At 35.7% G+C, this 20,053-nt stretch overlaps 1 protein-coding gene across 4 annotated transcripts in view; it reads right to left on the minus strand.

Annotated features, from left to right (window-relative positions):
* Positions 1-399: 399 nt before the first annotated feature.
* The window catches only part of LOC132650976 (zinc finger protein 120-like), an 82,944-nt gene continuing 63,290 nt past the window's right edge, over positions 400-20,053 (minus strand). For all 4 annotated transcript variants that reach the window (XM_060376294.1, XM_060376291.1, XM_060376292.1 and 1 more), the window contains 3 exons: positions 2,479-2,605; positions 2,206-2,266; positions 400-921 (listed from right to left, as the gene is read on the minus strand). In XM_060376294.1, the coding sequence (XP_060232277.1) occupies positions 405-921; positions 2,206-2,266; positions 2,479-2,605 (705 nt within the window). In that variant the 3' untranslated portion in view covers positions 400-404. The remainder of the gene's footprint in view (positions 922-2,205; positions 2,267-2,478; positions 2,606-20,053) is intronic.

The following is a 20,053-nucleotide window of genomic DNA, read 5'->3' on the forward strand; positions in this document are numbered from 1 at the left end:
TTCTCCAGTATGAATCCTTTCATGATGATGAAGATTATACAAATGTGGAATGGTTTCACCTTGTTAAAAGCACTCACAGGCTTTCTGTCCATTAGGATTTCTTTCATGAATGTGAAGATGATTCTGAAGTCCAAAAGATTTTTTATATTGGTTACAGTCAGACAGCTTCTTTCCAGTATGTGTTCTTTTATGTATTAGGAGATGTTATGTGCAAAGGCTTTGCCACATAGGTATATTCGTGTGGTTTCCGATGACTGTTACATGCAAAAACTTCATCACACTAATTACCCTCACCAGGCTTCTCTTCACGGTGTGTTTTTTCATGTTTTTAGAGACTACTCTGCTGTGCAAAGGCTTTATCATATTGAGTATATTCATAAGGTTTCTGTCTAGTATGTGTTCTTTTATAGCTTATGAGATGACTTTTTTTTTTTTTTTGCAAAGGCTTTACTGCACTGGTTACATTCATAAGGTTTCTCTCCAGGGTGTGTTCTTTTATGTCTTATGACAAGAGTGTTTTGTGCAAAGGCTTTACCGCACTGGTTACATTCATGAGGTTTCTCTCCAGTGTGTGTTCTTTTATGCCATATGAGAGTATTGTTTTTTGCAAAGGCTTTACCACACTGGTTGCATTCATAAGGTTTCTCTCCAATATGTGTTCTTTTATGGTTTAAGAGATTACTGTTTTCTGCAAAGGCTTTACCACACTGGTTACATTCATAAGGTTTCTCTCCAGTGTGTGTTATTTTATGCCACATGAGATGACTTTTTTTTGCAAAGGCTTTATCACATTGATTACATTTGTAAGACTTCTCTCCTGTGTGTGTTCTTTTATGCCGTATGAGAACAGTGATATAGGGGAAGGCTTTACCACATAGAGTGCATTTAAAGGGTTTCTCTCCAGTATGACTGTATTCATGCCTGCAAAGAAAATTGGCACATGTGAAAGATTTACCACAGTCATTTCATTACACTAATAAATATATTTATCTATATGAAGTAATTTCATAATTTAATGGTAAAGACGAATAAAATTTTAAAGTTTTATCACTTTATTTACTTTCTTGGTGTTCGCCTTCATTATGGTTATTTTTGAAGATCCCTGTGATGGTAAGAGGATTTGTTATGTGGTTCACTTTTATAGCACCATTTTTCTATAAGAGCTTTTCTCAAATATATGAAGATTATTGTAAGAATTCAGAGTTTTACCACAGCAATCCCATTCACAAATTTTTGTACTGTATGAATGTCACTTCATTTAAGAAGTGAGCAGGACACTCAGAAGAATTTCCAAATTCCTACTACTCATAGGTATTTTCAGCAGTATGAGTTTGCTGATGAATTCACAGTGAAGTTGCAAAACCAATTAACACTAACCATTCATCACAGTCAGAAAATCTACTCAAAATGGGGACTACTACAATATCACTTGTTCTTGGAGAAAGACAGATACACTGCTTCTTTCAATATCCCTATGCTCATGTGTCTTACAAACATTGTGACATATGATATACCTATTAAATTACAAGAATAATAAAAGATTCCTACATTGAATTAACACAGTTTGTTTTTTGTTCATCATAGACATGTCATATAGGGATTAAGGTTTCTCCACAACAATAATATTGACTCTCGTAAGCTGCTCCTTTCTCTAAACTTTACAATGTTACTGCATGAATATGAGTAACACTGGTTGTACTATGACATATTTACTTATTAGAAGGTTTTGAACACACACTGCTCACCTATTCAATGTATATACCTCTTACAATATCTGAGTAGATATAATGAGACTAAACAGATTGGCAGTTCAACTCAGTAGCTGTAATTTCCATATGATTTAAATCAGATACATGACATTGAGGTACATGGAATTGTGAGATTTTAATGATCATCAGTACACTTAAAGCAGTGCTCTTTTTACACTGTTGCTTTTCTTTAAAACCTCGAGGACACAGCCAGGTGTGCTGGTACATTCCTTTCATCCCAGCATTTGTGGAGGCAGAAGCAGGCAGATCTGTGTGATTTTGAGATCACATTGGTTTAACAAGCAAGTCTAAGTCAAACCACAGCTACACAGAAAAAAACTATTTCAAATACAGAAAATAAAAAGCAGCCAACAAACAAACAAACAAAAAACAAACTTCCAAGACACATTAAAATTTCTTAAGATTCATATCTGTATCAGTGTGCACATAAAGTTACCTTTTTTTACTTGTAGAACTTTGAAAATGTTCTTCAAGGGCATGGTCTTCCCAATTGTAGCCTAAAATAGAGTACCAGAAAATATATATTACTGGAAATATCATATTATTTTTAAAGCAAAACTTAAATCACTATCTTCTATGACCCTTAGAACCATGCCTGATTTATTCATCTCATTCCTCCTCATTCTCAATTGGAATCATAGAAAAGGATCAATAACAAAGTAAGACTTGTCTCCTTATTTTAAAAGTGAAAGAAAATTTGCTGTCTTACCTATTGCAGTGAGGTTTTTACAGGTCTCTAGCATAACATCTTTGTAGAGTTGTTTCTGTGAGGGTTCCAGCAAAGCCCACTCTTCTTGGCTGAATTTCACATGCACATCATTGAAGGTCACTGAATTCTAAAATATGCCATGCATTTGTACAACAGAAAGAGTGACAAGAATATAAATTTATACTTCATTGGCAATAGAATCGTACAATTCTAGTGCTGCTTCCATTTATTTTCTGACACAGAAGTGCCAGTGTTAGATAGTTGGATGCTGTGCATCAGATGAACAAGGGGAGAAGAAAAACCTTAAAGGTTAGATTGTAAGGAAAACCAAAGGTGTACTTTGGAAACCTGTTTTAAAGGAGTTTCATTAGTTTGTAAGTCATGAATATGAATTAGACATTAGTTGGGTTCTTGAGTGATGTATGAATCATCTTCAGTTACTTGGGCAAGTAGGTCATGACCCTGTCATGAGACAGGTGGAAGGAAAAAACACAGTCATCATATTTTATCTAGCAACAAATGAGATGTAGATATCAGGGGACAGTGAACAGATGGGTGACATCAGTCAAAAGACAACATGTTACTGAATATCATGTTTTCACCAGGGCTTAGAGATGTGGTATATCAGTATATGAAAAGTGGGGCTTATATATTTGTGGAAGGGAAAGTGGACTATAGTGAATAGATGGATAAAAATAATGTGAGTGGCAAGCAACAATAATCATAGCTGATAACATCATATTTCTGAGTAACCAGACAAAAGAAAAGGCATAGAACACATGATTATTCTTTGATCATTGTTTTGTACACTTTCCTTTCTAAATCATGTATAGTCTATAGTTTAAAATAAAGATTAAAACTTTTCTATTAAAAAATAAGTATTAATGTTATCACTAAGTCATTTTAGAAGAAAATGGAATAACGAAGTTTAACTGTGTCATATCTGAATAGGATAGAGCTTTGGAATAGTCATGGCAATTAATGTGGACAAAGACAAACAGAGAGAAGGGAGCAAAAAAGAAAGAGAAAGACAGAGACACACAGAGAGAAATTAACAGATGAACAGTACTAAGTACACATCAGAGAAATTTATGAACAGTTAATAACTACAAAAAATGATGAACAAGCGGGGTATATTCTGTCATGCCTTTAATTCTATCACTCAGGAGGCAGACACATATCTTATTGAATTGGATGCCAGCATGATCTATACAAAGAGTTCTAGGACAGCCAGACCTATATAGTAAGACAGTCTCCCCTAAAAGTCAATAAAACAAAAACAAAAGATGGAAAGAACTGAGAAGTGTTTACTGAAGCTTCTCCAAGGAATTATATATTCACTGCAGTTGTGTATTCATTTTCCAGAAATCTGCAATGCCCTAGCTTAAACTGTAACTTTAATAAGATCTTCCTAAAAGGCAATGCATGTTTAAATAGCTAAAAATAGAAAGATGAAAATATTAGCAATGTAAATGATGATCATAAATAAGCAACATAAGGCAGGAGAGATGGCTCAGCAGTGAGGAGCTCTTGCTGCTCTTGCAAATAATTGGGCTCAACTGTCAGTGTTTAACTGGGACCCACTACTATCAATTGCTATAAGTTCATGAGTTCTGAACACATCAGCAGACTACTATGAGGATCAGGCACACAAGATACTCATATTCATGCATATATTCAAAATACTCATATTCAGTAAAAATTAAAAACAGATCCCAGATGGAAGGGCTGATCACGCACTACAACTGATCAGCGGGGTAACAGAGACTGCACAGTGACAAATTGTTGGAACTGTTGGCCTCCAAACACCACTGACTGTGTTTATCAGGTGATAAGAAACCCAATGATGAGAAAAAAAAATTCGGTTCAACCTCAGAGTACCCAACTAATCCCTGGAAAATTTCCTGGGCTGTTGTGGCAGGAGTAAGGTTTTCAAGCAAACAGACCAGAGAAGCTTGTCCTGATCACCTTCCCAGCCTGAACTTTGCACCCCAGGGTACCAGAGACTGGAAGTCCCACTCTCAAGAAAACCCCACAGGGAAGGAAGCAAGTGGAACTGACCGAATGTCACCCAGTCTATCCCTGGAAAAGGTCCTATAGACTTGCAGGTGCACAGCAGCCAGCCCTGAGTGGGGCTCCAGCCGCCAGACCCAGGCAACTGACTCTCCATCACAGATAGAACTGTGTGTGCCAGGGCACTAAAGGATGGGTTTCCCTGTAGGGAGAAAACCCCACAGGGAGGGAAACAGCAGGTCCCAGCTTAGAGCACTCAGCTGACCCCACCACCACCACTACCACCACCACATATGGGAATATTCTTGGAAAAAGTTCCCAGGTTTCTATCCAGTCACCAGCTTGGAGCCATCATTCGCAAACAAGTGCCTATGCACACTACACCCCCCCAACAGTACAGATTGGGTCTTTCTGTTGGGAAAAAACCCAAAGATGGGGGAAATATCTGTCCCTAACTCAGGACACCTATCTCCAGAAAAGTTTCTGGTTATACACAGGCTCTAGACTCTAGCCTCTTGCTGCACACATAAGAGTAGTGCTCATGTGTCACTGATTACCACTTGGATACTGGGAAAGAGAGCTCCAAAGTCAGACCTCCAGAAGCCTGGGTTCCCTGATATCAACCCCCAGATACTTCCCCAAGGGACAACTAGTTATCCCTAGCTAAACTGACCAAACCCCATGGCACCCAGGTTACAGCAGCAGCTCACTAAATTTACATCAAGAAACCCAGCAGCAGGGCAGCTGTCTCCAGGACTTCTCTGGGTGAGAGGATAGCCCCCTTTACTAACAAAGGCCACAATTAGTACTCAGGTCTGTACGCCTGAGGTGAGCTGTGGCAATTCCTGAAAAACACCTGCCATTCAGTGACCATACCCAAAAAGCTGAGGAGGCCTCCTTTGGGAAAAATCATCTTCCTGTCAAGGGGATTCGACCCACCACAGGATCCCAGGAAGTACCAGAAACTAACCCCCCACACCTAAGATAGCCTAATGAGTAGAGGCCAGGATAAAATATCAACCAACAAAAGACAGAGCAATATGGCATCCCTAGAACAAGTTATCCAGGAGCAAGCAGCCCTGGACAACCCAGCGTAAATGAAATTCAAGAAGATGACCTTACATCTGTGCTTATGAACAGGATAATAGAGGAAACAAATAAAATGCGTAAAGACCTAGATGAAGATAAAGTCAAATAGATTATTGCCATCTGCAAAGAAATGGAGGAAGATAAAGTCAAACAGATTATGGCCATCCTTAAAGAAATACAAGAAGTTGCAGCCAAACAATGTGTGGCCTTTAGAGAGGAATTACTTAAATCACTGAAAGAAATTAAAGAAACAGAGGATTGTTCAAACAAACAGCTGAAGGAATTATAAGAAAATACAGTCAGAGAGGTGAAGGAAATCAATTAAATGGCTCAAGATCTGATGATAGAATTGGAAAAATTAAAGAAAACACAAATGGATGAAATTGTGGAGAAAAAGAACTTAGGGAAGAAAACAGGAACTACAGAGGTAAGCATAACCAATAGACTATAAGAGATGGAAGAATCTCAGGTGTGGAAGACACAATGGAAGAAATCGATGTATCCATCAAAGAAAATATTAAATCTAAAAATTCCTGACACAGACCATCCAAGAAATCCAAGACAACATGAAAAGGCAAAACCTAAAAATAATAGGAATAGAGGAAAAGGAAGATTTCCTCCTCCAAGGCCCAGAAAATATTTTCAGCAAAATTATAGAAGAAAATTTCCCCAACTTAGAAGAGAGGTCTATAAGAATACAATAGGCCTAGAGAACACCCAATAAATTAGAACAGAAAAGAAAATTCTCCCACCATATAATAAACAGTAGGTATACAGAACAAAGAAAAAATACTAAAAGCTGCAAGGGAAAAAGTCCAAGTAACATATAATGGCAAACCCATCAGAATCACACCAACAGATACTATGAAAGCCAGAAGGACCTGAACAGATATCATGCAGACCCTAAGAGAACATAGATGTCCACCCAGGCTACTATACCCAGCAAAAGTCTCAGTCATCATAACGGAACAAACAAGATATTTAATGACAAAAAAAAAATTTAAACAATACCTACCCACAAATCCAGAGGCACAGAAGCTCCTAGAAGGAAAACTAGAACCCAGGAAAGCTAATGACATTCAGGAAAAGACAGGGAATAAGTAATGTCACTACAGGAAAACTAAAAGTAAGCAAGCACACAAACACAGTACCACAACCAACATCAAAATAGAAGGAACTAACAGCCACTGCTCATTAATTTCCCTCAACATCAAATCACTTAACTCTCCAATAAAGACACAGACTAACAGAATGGATATGTAAACAAGACCCAACAATCTGCTGCATATAAGAAACACATCTAAGTCACAAATGTAGACATTGCGTAAGAGTAAAGAGCTGTAAGGGTCCAAGCAAATGGACCTAAGAAACAAGCAGGTGTAGCCATTCTAATATCAAATAAAATATATTTTCAACCAAAATTAATCAAAAGACATGAGGAAGGTCATTTCATACTCATCAAAGAAAAATTCTGCCAAGAAGAAATCACAATTCTGAACATCTATGCCTCAAATACAAAGGTACCCACAATTGTAAAAGAAACATTAATAAAACCTAAACCACATACAGATTCCCATACATTACTAGTGGGAGGCTTCAACACCCCACTCTCAACAAAGTACAGGTCAACAAAACAGAAATTTAAAAAAAACAATATCTCTAACAGAGGTCATGAATCAAATGGACCTAACAGACATCTACAGAACCTTACACCCAAACACAAAAGAATTTACTTCTCAGCACCCCATGGAACCTTCTCCAAAATAGACCATATCATTGGTCACAAAGTAAGCCTCAACAGATACAAGAAGTTTGAAATAATGCCTTGTATCCTATCTAATTACCATGGACTAAAGCTGGACCTCAACAACAAAAGAAATAGTAAAAAGCCTACACACACATGGAAACTGAAAAACTCACTACTAAACGACAGCTGGGTCAGGGAAGAAATAAAGAAAGAAATTGAAGTCTTCCTAGAATTCAATGAAAATAAAGACACGACATACCCAAACTTATGGGACATGATGAAAGCAGTACTAAGAGGAAAGTTCATAGCACTATGTGCCTTCAAGGAGAAATTTGTAACATCTCATATAATCAACTTAAATGGCTCACCTAAAAGCCCTAGAAAAAAGAAGCAGACAGAGCAAAAAGGAATAGACACCTGGAAATAATCAAACTCAGGACTGAAATCAATAAATTAGAAACAAATAAAACATTTCAAAGAATCAATAAAACCAAGAGCTGGTTGTTTGAGGAAATCAAGAAGATAGACAAACCCTTAGCCAAACTAACGAAAAGGCAGAGAGACACTATCCAAATTAACAAAATCAGAAATGAAAACAGGGACAAAACAAAAGACACTGAGGAAATCCAAACAATCATTAGGACTTATTTCAAAAGTCTATATGCCACACAATTTGAAAATCTAAATGAAATGGACAATTTTCTTGGTCGATTCAACTTACCAAGGCTGAATCAAGACCAGGTAAATCAATAAAATATTTCTGTATCCACTAAGGAAATAGAAACATTCATCAAAAGTTTCCAATCCACAAAAAGCTCAGGGCCAGATGGTTTCAGTGAAGAATTCTACCAGACCTTCAAAGAAGAGGTAACTCCAGCTCTCTTCAATATATTCCACAAAATAGAAACAAAAGGAACACTACCAAACTCATTCACTGAAGTCACAGTCACCTTGTAACCTAAACCTCACAAAGACACAACAAAGAAAGATAACTTCAGGCCAATCTCCCTTATGAACATTGATGCAAAAACTCTACAAAATACTCTGCAAACCCAATACAAGAACACATCAAATATATCATCCAGTATGATCATATAGGCTTCATGCCAGGTATGCCGGGGTAGTTCAATATACAAAAATCCATCAATGTGATCTACCATATTAAAAAATTGAAAAAAAAAACCATGATAATCTCCTTAGATACTGAAAAAGCATTTGAAAAAAATCCAGCACCCATTTATGTTTAAACTATTGGAGAGATCAGGGATACAAGGCACATACCTAAACATAGTAAAGGCAATATATAGCAGGCCTGTAGCCAATATCAAGCTAAATGGAGAGAAACTTAAATCAATCCCACTGAAATCAGGGACAAGGTAAGGCTGTCCAATATCTCCATCTCTTCAACATAGTTCTTGAAGTCCTTGCTAGAGCATTAAGATAAATAAAGGAGATCAAATTAATACAAGTTGGAAAGGGAGAAGTCAAAGTATCACTATTTGCAGATGATATGATAGTATACCTGAATAACTCCAAAACTTCTACTAGAGAACTTCTACAGATGATAAACACCATCAGCAAAGTGGCTGGATACAAAATTAACTCAAAAAAAATTTAGCCCTCCTGTATACAAAAGATAAAAGGGCTGAGAAAGAAATTAGGGAAACAACACCCTTCACAATAGCCTCAAAGGACATAAAGTACCTTGGTGTGACCATAATCAAGCAAGTCAAAGACTTGTATGAAAAAAACTTCAAGTCTCTGAAGAAAGAATTAGAAGAAGATATTAGAATTTGGAACTATCTCTCATACTCTTGGCTTGGCAGAGTTAACATAGTAAAAATGGACATCTTACCAAAAACAATCTACAGATTCAATGCAATTTCCATCAAAATACCAACAGAATACTTTACAGACCTTGATAGAAGAGTTCTCAACTTCATATGGGATGCAATGAAAGCAGTCCTAAGAGGAGTTTGAATAGCAACAAAGGCCATCATAAGCTATTGGAGACATCCCATACAAACAACTTAATGTCATACCTGAAAGCCCTAGGAAAAAAGAAGCAGACACAACCAGCAAGAGTAGACAACTAGGAAAAACCAAACTTAGGGCTGATATCAATAAATTAGAAACAGATAATAATTCAAAGAATCAACAAAACTAAGAGCTAGTTCTTTGAGAAAATAAAAAAAAACACAGACAAATTCTTAGCCAAACTAAGTAAATGGCAGAAAGACACTATCCAAATCAACATAGTCTGAAAGAAAAAGATATAACAGTCACTAAGAAAATCCAAAGAACCATTAACTCTTATGTCAAAAGCCTATATGCCCCAAAATTTGAAAATCTAAATAAAATATACAATTCTCTTTAGATTCCACATACCAAAGTTGAATCAACATCAGGTAAAGATATTAAATAGTCTTATAATGCCTAAGGCAATAGAGACAGCCATCAAAATACTCCCAACCAACCAAAAAAAAAAAAAAAAAAAAAAGCCAAGGGCCAGATGATTTCGGGGCAGAATTCTACAAGACCTTCAAAGAGCAAATAATGATATTCTCCAAATTATTTCACAAAATAGAAATGGATGCAACATGACCAGATTCCTTTTGTAAGACCACAGTCACGTTGATAAATCCACAAAGATCCCCCAAAAGATAGAGAACTTCAGACCAGTCTCTTTTATGAACAATGGTGTAAAAATACTCAATAAAATACTTGTAAATCAAATCCAAGAACATATCAAAGATATTATCCACCATGACCAAGTAGGCTTCATCCCAGGCATGCAGGGGCAGTTAAGTATATGGAATCCATCAATGTAATCCACCATATAAACAAATTGTTAAAAAAAAAACAGGACCATTTTCTTAAATGCTGGAAAAGCATTTGACAATATCCAATAGTTATTCTTGTTTAAAGTCTTGGAGAGAGCAGGGACAAAGGCACGTATCTAAAAATAGTAAAGATAGTATACAGAATATATACAGAATATATAGAATATATACAGATTATATACAGAATAGTATATAGCTAACATCAAACTAAATGAAGAGAATGTTAAGTCAATTCCACTGGACTTGGGGACAAGACAAGGCTACACACTCTCTCCAAATCTCTTCAATACAGTACTCAAAGTCCTATCTAGGGCAATAAGACAACTAAAGGAGAATAAGGGGGTACAAATTGATAAGGAAGAAGTCAAAGTGTCTCTATTCACAGGTGATATGACAGTATACAAAAATGAGCCCAAAATTCCACTGTGATGTCATGAATCCCTTGCAATGTGAAAATAATAGCATTGAGATGTCAAAATTGCTTTGTGATATCCTAATAGAACCATTGTGAAGTCACAATTCAATTTTAATGTCATGATTCTGTAGTGATGGCCCAATAGACACATTGCAATGTGATATTACAATTGTGATGTGTTACTAGTAACATTCTGATGTCTCAATACCATTATGATATCTTGGTAGAATTGTAATATAATATTGTGACATCACAATCGTACCATTCTGATTTCAAAATACAAATGCGATGTCCTACTAGTTTACAATTGTGATGTCATAATTCCCTTATGATGTTACAATAGTCTCTGTGATATCATAATTGTGATATCAGAATGCCATTTTGGCTAGAGAAATGTACCATTGTGAGTTCATAGTACAATTGTGATGTTACAATCGGACCATAGTGATTTCACAATAAAAATTGTTATGTCCTACTAGTCCCACTGTGATATCATAATTCCCTTTGATGTCACAAAAGTAGCATTGTGATGTCAAAATATCTTTGTGATATATTAATACCTTACTAATATCATAATGCCATTGTTACATCATAGCACAATTGTGATGTCACAATAGTAAACATTTGATGTCACAATTCAATTGTAATGCCATAATTCACTAGTGATGTCACAGTTGAACCATTATGATGTCAAAATACGATTATGATAGCCTATTAATACCACTGTGATTTTGCAGTACGATTGTGATATCCTAGTAGTACCATTGTGAGGTCATAAAAAATTGTGATGTCACAATTATAACAATGTGATGTCATAAGGTCACAATGTTACCATTGTATTGTCACAATACAATTGTGATGTCCTACTAGTACTATTGTGGTGTTAGAATATTCCTTTGTGATATCCTAATAGTACCATTATGATGCCATAATGCCATTGTGACAAAGAAATAGTATCATTGTGATATCATGTTTCAACTGTCATTTCATATTACTACCATTGTGATGTCACAATATGATTGTGATGTCCTATGAGTACCATTGTGATGGCATAATACACTTGCGATATCACAATAATAGCATTGTGATGTCACAATGTCTTTGTGATATACTTATAGTATCATTTGATGTCATAATTCCATTGTGACTACAGAATATTACCATTGTGATGTCATAGTAAAATTGTGATGTCACAATAGTACCATTGTGATGTCTCAAGTCAATGGTAATGTCATAATATTCTAGTGTGATGTCACAATAGTAGCTTTGTGATGTCACAATGTCTTTGTGATATCCCACTAGTACCATTCTTATGTCATAATGCCATTGTGACTAGAGAATAGTATTATTGTGATGTCATTGGATGTTACAAGAGTACCATTGTGATGTCACAAGTCAATTGTTATATTATAATTCTCTAGTAATGTCAAAATCACTAAATTGTGATGTCACAATAAGATTGTGATGTTCTCCTAGTACCATTGTTATGTAATAATAGCATTGCGGTTTCACAATAGTAGCTTTCTGAAATCACATTGTCTTTGTGATGTCCTAATATTACCATTGGGGTGTCATAATACCATTGTGACAAAACAATAGTACCATTGTCATGTCTAAAGTCAATGGTAATGTCATAATTCTCTAGTGATGTCATTATCGAACCATTTAGATGTCACAATAAGATTGTAATGTCCCACTAATACCATTGTTATGTCTTGATACCCTAGTGATGTCACAATAGTAGCACTGTGATGTCATAATGCAATTGTGACTAGAGAATAGTTCCTTAGAGAAATCATAGTACAATTTTGATGTCACAATAGTACCATTGTGATGGGACAATTCAATTGTAATGAAATAATTCTCTAGTGACGTCAGAAACGAACCATTGTGGTGTCACAATGTGAGTGGGACCTCCTGTTAGAACCATTATCATGTCATACTACATATGTGATGCCACAATAGAAACATTTTGATGTTACAATGTATTTGTGATATCGTACTAGTACCATTGAGATGTCATAATGCCATTTTGACTAGAGAATAGTACCATTGTGATATCATAGTACAATTCAGTTGTAATGACATAATTCTCTGGTGATGTCACAATTGAAACATTGTGATGTCACAATATAATTCTGATCTGCTAGTACCATTTTCATGTCATAATGCACTTGTGACACCACGATAGTAACATTATGATGTCACAATATCTTTGAGATATCCTACTAGTACCATTGAGATGTCATAATGGCATTATGACTAGAGAACTGTACCATTGTGATGTTATACTACAATTATGATGTCACAAGAGTACCATTGTGATGTCACAGTTCAATTGAAATGTCATAATTCCCTAGTGATGTCACAATATGATTGTGATGTCCTGCTAGTACCATTTTGATGTCATAATATACTTGTGATGTCACAATAGTAGTTTTGTGTAGTCACAATGAATTTGTGATGTCCTAATAGTACCATTGTGATGGCATGATGCCATTTTGACTAGAGAAGAGTAACATTGTGAGGTCATAGCTCAATTGTGACATCACAATAGTACAATGTTAATGTCATAGTACTCTCGTAATTTCACAATCACAAAATTGTGACATCACAATACAATTTTGTTGTAATACTAATATCATTGTGATATCATAATATACTTGCGATGTCACAATACTAGCTTTGTAATGACACAGTGTCTTTCTGATGTTCTAATTGTATCATTGTGAAGTCATAATGCCATTGTAACTAGAGCATAGTAACATTGTGATTTCATAGTACAATTATGATGTCAAAATTGTACCATAGTGATGTCACAATTCAATAGTGATGTTATATTTCTCTAGTGATGTCACATTTGAACCATGTTAATGTCATAATTAGCTTGTGATGTCCTAATAGTACCATTGTTATGTCATAGTACAATTATGATATCACAATAGTAGCATTGTGATGTCACAATGTGTTTGTAATATCTTCATGGAACAATTGTGATTTCAAAATGCCACTGTGATTAGACAATAGTTCCATTGAGATGTCATAGTACAATTTTGAAGTCATAATTGTAGACATAATTCTAATGTCACAAGTCAATTGTAATGTCATAATTCTCTAATCATGTCAAAATCATGCCGTTGTGACATACCAATAGGATTGTGATGTCCTACTAGTACCATTTTCATGTAATGATACATTTGCAATGCCACAATTGTAAAATTGTTATATCACAATGTCTTTGTGATATCCTACTAGTACCATTGGGATATCATGATACCATTGTGACTACAGAATAGTACCATTGTGATGTCATAGTACAATTGTGATGTCACAAGAGTACAATTGTGATGTCACCATTCAATTGAAATATCATAATTCTCTAGTGATATAAAACTATGATTATGTATAAAACTATGATTGTGATGTCCTGCTAGTACAATTGTGATGTCATAGTATAATTGAGATGTCACCATAGTAGCTCTATGAAGTTGCAAAGTCTTTGTGATATCCTACTAATACCATTGTGATGTCATTGTACACTCTTGGTGCCACAAGTGCACCATTGTGATGTCACAAGTCATTTGTTATATCATAATTCTCTAGTAATGTCAAAATCACTAAATGGTGATGTCAGAATATGATCGTGTTATCCTCCTAGTGATAGTATGTCATAATAGCTTAGCGATTTCACAATAGTAGCTTTCTGAAGTCACATTGTCTTTGTGATGTCCTAATATGTAAGAACTGGGAAATAGTAAGAGCTGGAGAGGACAGGGTCTCCACAAGGAGAGCAACAGAACAAAAAAATTTAAACACAGGGAACTTCCCAGAGACTCATACTCCAACCAAGGACTATTCATGGAGATAACCCAGAACCCCTGCACAGATGTAGCCCAGGGCAGTTCAGAGTCCAATTGGGTTACATAGTAATGGGAAGAGGGACTGCCTCTGACATAATCTGATTGGCCTGCTCTTTGATCACCTCCCCCTGGGGGGGAGCAGCCTTACCAGGCCATAGTAGAGGACAATGCAGCCACTTTTGATGTGAACTGATAGACTAAGATCAGAAAGGAGAGGAGAACCTCCCCTATCAGTGGACTTGGGGAGTGGCATGCAAGCAGAGGGAGGAGGGAGGGTGGGATTGGGAGGGTCTTATGGGGGGATGCAGAATGAATAAAGTGTAATTGATGAAAAATTTTAAAAAAAGGGAAAAATGTCATAATGCCATTGTGACTAGAGTATAGCACCATTGTGATGTCACAATTCAATTATAATGTCATAGTTCTAGAGTGATATAAGAATCAAACAATTGTGATGTCACAATATGTTTGTGATGTCCTACTAGTACCATTATGTGAATAGTATCATTGTGATGTCACAATGTTTTTGTGATATCCTAATAGTACCACTGTGATGTTATAATGCTATTATGACTAGAGAATAGTACCATTGTGTTGTCATAGTACAATTGTGATGTCACAAGTCTTCCATTGTAATGTCACAATTTTATTGTTCATATTCTCTATTGATGTCACATTAGTACCATTGTGATGTCACAATGATTGTGACATACTGGTGGAACAATTGTGATGTCATAATTCCCTTCTGATTTCACAATAATAGCATTGTGATGTCACAATAGTCTTGTAACATCCTAATAGTATCATCATGATATCATAATGCCATTATGACTAGGCAGTTGTACATTGTGATATCATAATACAATTTTGATGTCACAACAGTCCTACTGTGATGTAACCATTCAATTGTAATGTCATAATTCTCCAGCGATGTCACAGTAAAACCAGTGTGATGTCACAATGAGATTGTGAAGTCCTCCTAGCACCATTGGATATCACAATAGTAGCATTGTCTTGTTATAATGCCATTATGACCAGCGAATGTTAACATTGTGATGTCATAGTATGATATCACAGGTCAATTATGATGTCATAAATCCCTATCGTCACAATCAAACCATTGTGATGTCACAATACGATTGTGATGTCCTAATAGTACCATTGTGATGTCATAATAACCTTGCGATGTCACAATAGTAGCTTTGTGAAGTCACAATGTCTTTGTGATGTCTGAATTGTACCATTGTGAAGTCATAATGCCATTCTGACTACAGAATAGTATCATTGTGAGGTCATAGTACAATTGTGATGTCACAATCATATCATTGTGATATCACAATTCAATGTCTTTGTGACATTCTCATTGTAACACTGTGATGTCATAATGAATTATGACTAGAGAATAGTACCATTGTTATGTCATAGTACACTTGTGATGTCACAATACTACCATGGTGATGTCACCATTCAATTGTAATGTCATAATTCTCCATTATTGTCAAAAATCGAACCATTGTGACGTCACAATACAATTGTGATGTCCTACTAGTAGCATTGTTATGCCATAATACCCTTGCGATATCACAATAGTAACATTGCGATGTCACTACGACATTGTTTTATACTAATAGTACCATTGTGATGTCATAATATCATTATGACTAGAGACTAGTACAATTGTTATGTCGTAGTACAATTTTGAAGTCACAATAGTACCATTGGAATGTCACAATAAGATTATAATGTCATAATTCTCTAGGGATGTCACAATCACACAATTATGATGTCACAATATGAATATGATGTCCTACTAGTATCATTGTTAAAAATAACCTTGTGATGTCACAATACTACCATTTTCATGTCACAAGTCAACTGTAATGTCATAATTCCCTAGGAATGTCACAATCACTCCATTGTGGTCCCAATACTACCTTTCTCCTATCAGAATGCCATTGTGAATAGAGAATTGTACATTGTAACATTATAATACAATTATGATGTCATGGTTATTATTGTGATGTAACCATTCAATTGTAATGTTATAATTCTTCAGGGATGTCACAATGAAACCAGTGTGATGTCACAATCATATTGTGATGTCCTTCCGGTAGAGTTGTGATGTCATAATTACCTTGCAATGTCACAATAGTAGCATTGTGATATCACAATGTGTTTGTGATATACCAATTGTACCGTTGTGATGTCACAAGTCAAGTCAATTGTAAAGTCATAATTCTCTGCAAAGCTCAAAACTGCCGAATGGTGAGTTCACAATACGATTCTGATATTCTACTAGTACCTTTGTGATGTCATAATTACATTGCGATGTCACAATAGTAGCATTGTGGATGTCATAACTAATTCTACCACTTGAAGTCATAATGCAATTCTGAGTATAGAAGAGTACCATTGTGATGTCATAGTACAATTGTGATGTCATTATCATACCATTGTGATATCACAATTCAATTGTAAAGTCATAATTTTCTAGTAAAGTCACAGTCAAACCATTGTGATGTCATGGTACACTTGTGATGTTACAATACTGCCATTGTGGTGTCACCAGTCAACTGTAATATCATTATTCTCTATTGCTGTCAATATCGAACCATTGTGATGTCACGATACAATTGTGATAGCCTACTAGTAGCATTGTTGTGTCATAATACTCCTGTGATATCACAATAGTAACATTGTGATGTCACAAAGACTTTGTTTTATACTAATAGTAATATTGTGATGTCATAATACCATTGTGACTAGAGAAATTATAATTGTTATGTCATAGTACAATTTTAATATCACAATAGTACCATTGGGATTGCACAATAAGATTGTAATGTCATAATTTTCTAGGGCTGTCACAATCACACCATTATGATGTCACAATAGGAACGTGAAGTCCTACTAGTACCATTGTTATGTCATAATACCACCAGAGTATTAAGGGTACCATTGTTATGTCATAACACCCTTCAGATGTTACAATAGTAGCATTGTGATGTCATAATAGTACCATTGTGATGTCTCAAGTCATTGGTAATGTCAAAATGCTCTAGTATTGTCACAAATACAAAATTGTGCTTTCACAATAGATCGTGATGCCCTACTTGTACTATTTTCACAATACAATTCTGAAATTCTACTAGTACCTTTGTGATGTCCTAATTACCTTGCGATGTCACAATAGTAGCATTGTGATGTCACAATATTTTGTGATAACCTAATTGTACCATTTGAAGTCATAATGCCATTCTGACTACAGAATAGTACCATTTTGATTTTACAGTAGAATTGTGATGTCACAATCATACCATTGTGATATCGCAATTCAATTGTAAAGTCATAATTTTCTAGTGAAGTCACATTCGAACTATTGTGATGTCAATACCATTCTGATGTCCTACTAGTACCGTTGTGATGACATAATACTCTTCTGATATCACAATTTTAGCATTATGTTGTCACAATGTGTTTCTGTTATCCCAATAGCACCATTGTGATGTCATAATTCCATTATGACTATGGGATAGTACCACTGTGATATCAAAGTACTATTGTGATGTCACAATACTAATATTTTCATGTCACAAGTCAATTGAAAAGTCACAATCACTCCATTGTGGTCCTAATACTACCTTTTTCATATCAGAATGCCATTGTGTATAGAGAATAGTACACTGAAATATCATAATACAATTATGATATCATAGTTACTATTGTGATGTAACCATTCAATTGTAATGTTATAATTCTCCAGGGATGTCACAATAAAACCAGTGTGGTGTCACAATGAGATTGTAATGTCCTACTGGTAGAATTGTGATGTCATAATTCCCTTGCGATGTCACAATAGTAGCATTGTGATGTCACAATGTGTTTGTGATATACCAATAGTACCGTTGTGATGGCACAAGTCAATTGTATTGTCATAATTCTCTATAAAGCTCAAAATTATTCAATTGTGGCTTGCCTGTCTTATCACCTGTGATATTTCTATTTTCTTGTGATGTGACTGAAATGTTGCCTGTGATCTTTGAAGTCTCTCTTGGGATGGTTGAAATTTCACCTGCAATGGATGACCTTTTTCGTGTAAAGATTCAACTTTGACCTCAGATTGTTGAATTTTCGCCTGCAAAGACTGTACTTTCTTGTGCCATCAGTGAAATTTTCCCTGTAATGGCTGAAGTTTCGCCTTGGATAGTTAAAGATTTCCTGTAAAGGTAAATTTTGCACCCTTGATATTTGAAGTTACCGTTAGGTGGCTGAACTTTCACCTGCCATGGTAGAAGTTTCTATTTTGATGGTTGAAGTTTTTCCTCCAAGTTTGAAAGTACACCTATGTAGGCTGAATAATAGCCTGTGATAGATGAACTTTCTAGGGAGGTGACTGAAATGCCACCTGTGATGTTTGAGGTCACTCTTGCGATGGTTGAAATGTCACCTGCGGTGGTTGACCTCTTACCTGTGAAAGGTGAAGTTTTGCCTAATATGGTTGAAATTTTGCCTGCAAAGCATGAACTTTCCTGAGCCATCGCAGAAATTTTGTCTGTAATGGTTGATGTTTCACTTGGGATGGTTGACTTTTTTTCCTGAAAAGTTTAAAATTGCACCTTCGATAGTTGAAGTTTCCCTTGAGGTGGCTGAAAATTCAATTGTGATGGTTGAAGTTTCACCTAGTATTGTTGACATTTTTCTTCTTAAAATAAAATTTGAACTCTTGATAGTTAAAGTTTCCAAGAGGTGGCTGAAACTTCACAAGTGATGGTTGAAGTTTCCTTTGTGATGGTTGATGCCTGTCCTGCAACTTTTGAAATTTCACCTGGCTTGCCTGGCTTATCGCCTGTGATATTTGGATTTTCCTGTGATGTGACTGAAATGTTGCCTGTGATGTTTGAAATCTCTCTTGTGATGGTTCACTTGTCACTACCAGTGGTTGAGTTTTTCCTGTGAAGGTTGAAGTTTCACCTGAGATTGTTGAATTTTTACCTGCAAAGACTGAACTTTCCTGTACCATCGCTGAAATAACCCCTGTAATGTTTGAATTTTCACCCAGGATTGTTGATGTTTTTCTTGTAAAGATAAAATTTACACACTTGATAGTTGAAGTTTCCTTTGAGGTGGCTGAAATTTCACCTGCGATGGTTGAAGTTTCCATTGAGATGGTTGCAGTATTTCCAGCAAATTTCCAATTTCACCTATGCAGGCTGAATTATCTCCTGTGATGTTTAAACTTTCCTGGAAGGTGACTGAAATGTCACCTGTGATGTTTGATGTCTCTCTTGCGATGGTTGAAATGTTACCTGCAATGAAATTTGATCTCAGATGATTGAATTTTTCCCTACAAAGACTGAACTTTGAGGTGGCTGAAATTTCACTTGTCATTGCTGATGTTTCTGTTGTGATGGTTGAAGTTATTCCAGCAAAGTTTGAAATTTCACCTGGATGGGCTGAATTATCTCCTGTGATGGATGAACATTCCTGTGAGGTGACTAAATGTTGCCTGTGAAGTTTGAAGTCTCTCTTGCGATGGATGAAATGTCACCTGTGGTGGTTGACCATTTCCTGTGAAGGTTGAAGTTTTGCCTGTGATGGTTGAATTTTC

This window comes from Meriones unguiculatus (assembly GCF_030254825.1).
Source record: "Meriones unguiculatus strain TT.TT164.6M chromosome 13 unlocalized genomic scaffold, Bangor_MerUng_6.1 Chr13_unordered_Scaffold_37, whole genome shotgun sequence".
In the NCBI taxonomy this organism is placed as follows: domain Eukaryota; kingdom Metazoa; phylum Chordata; class Mammalia; order Rodentia; family Muridae; genus Meriones; species Meriones unguiculatus.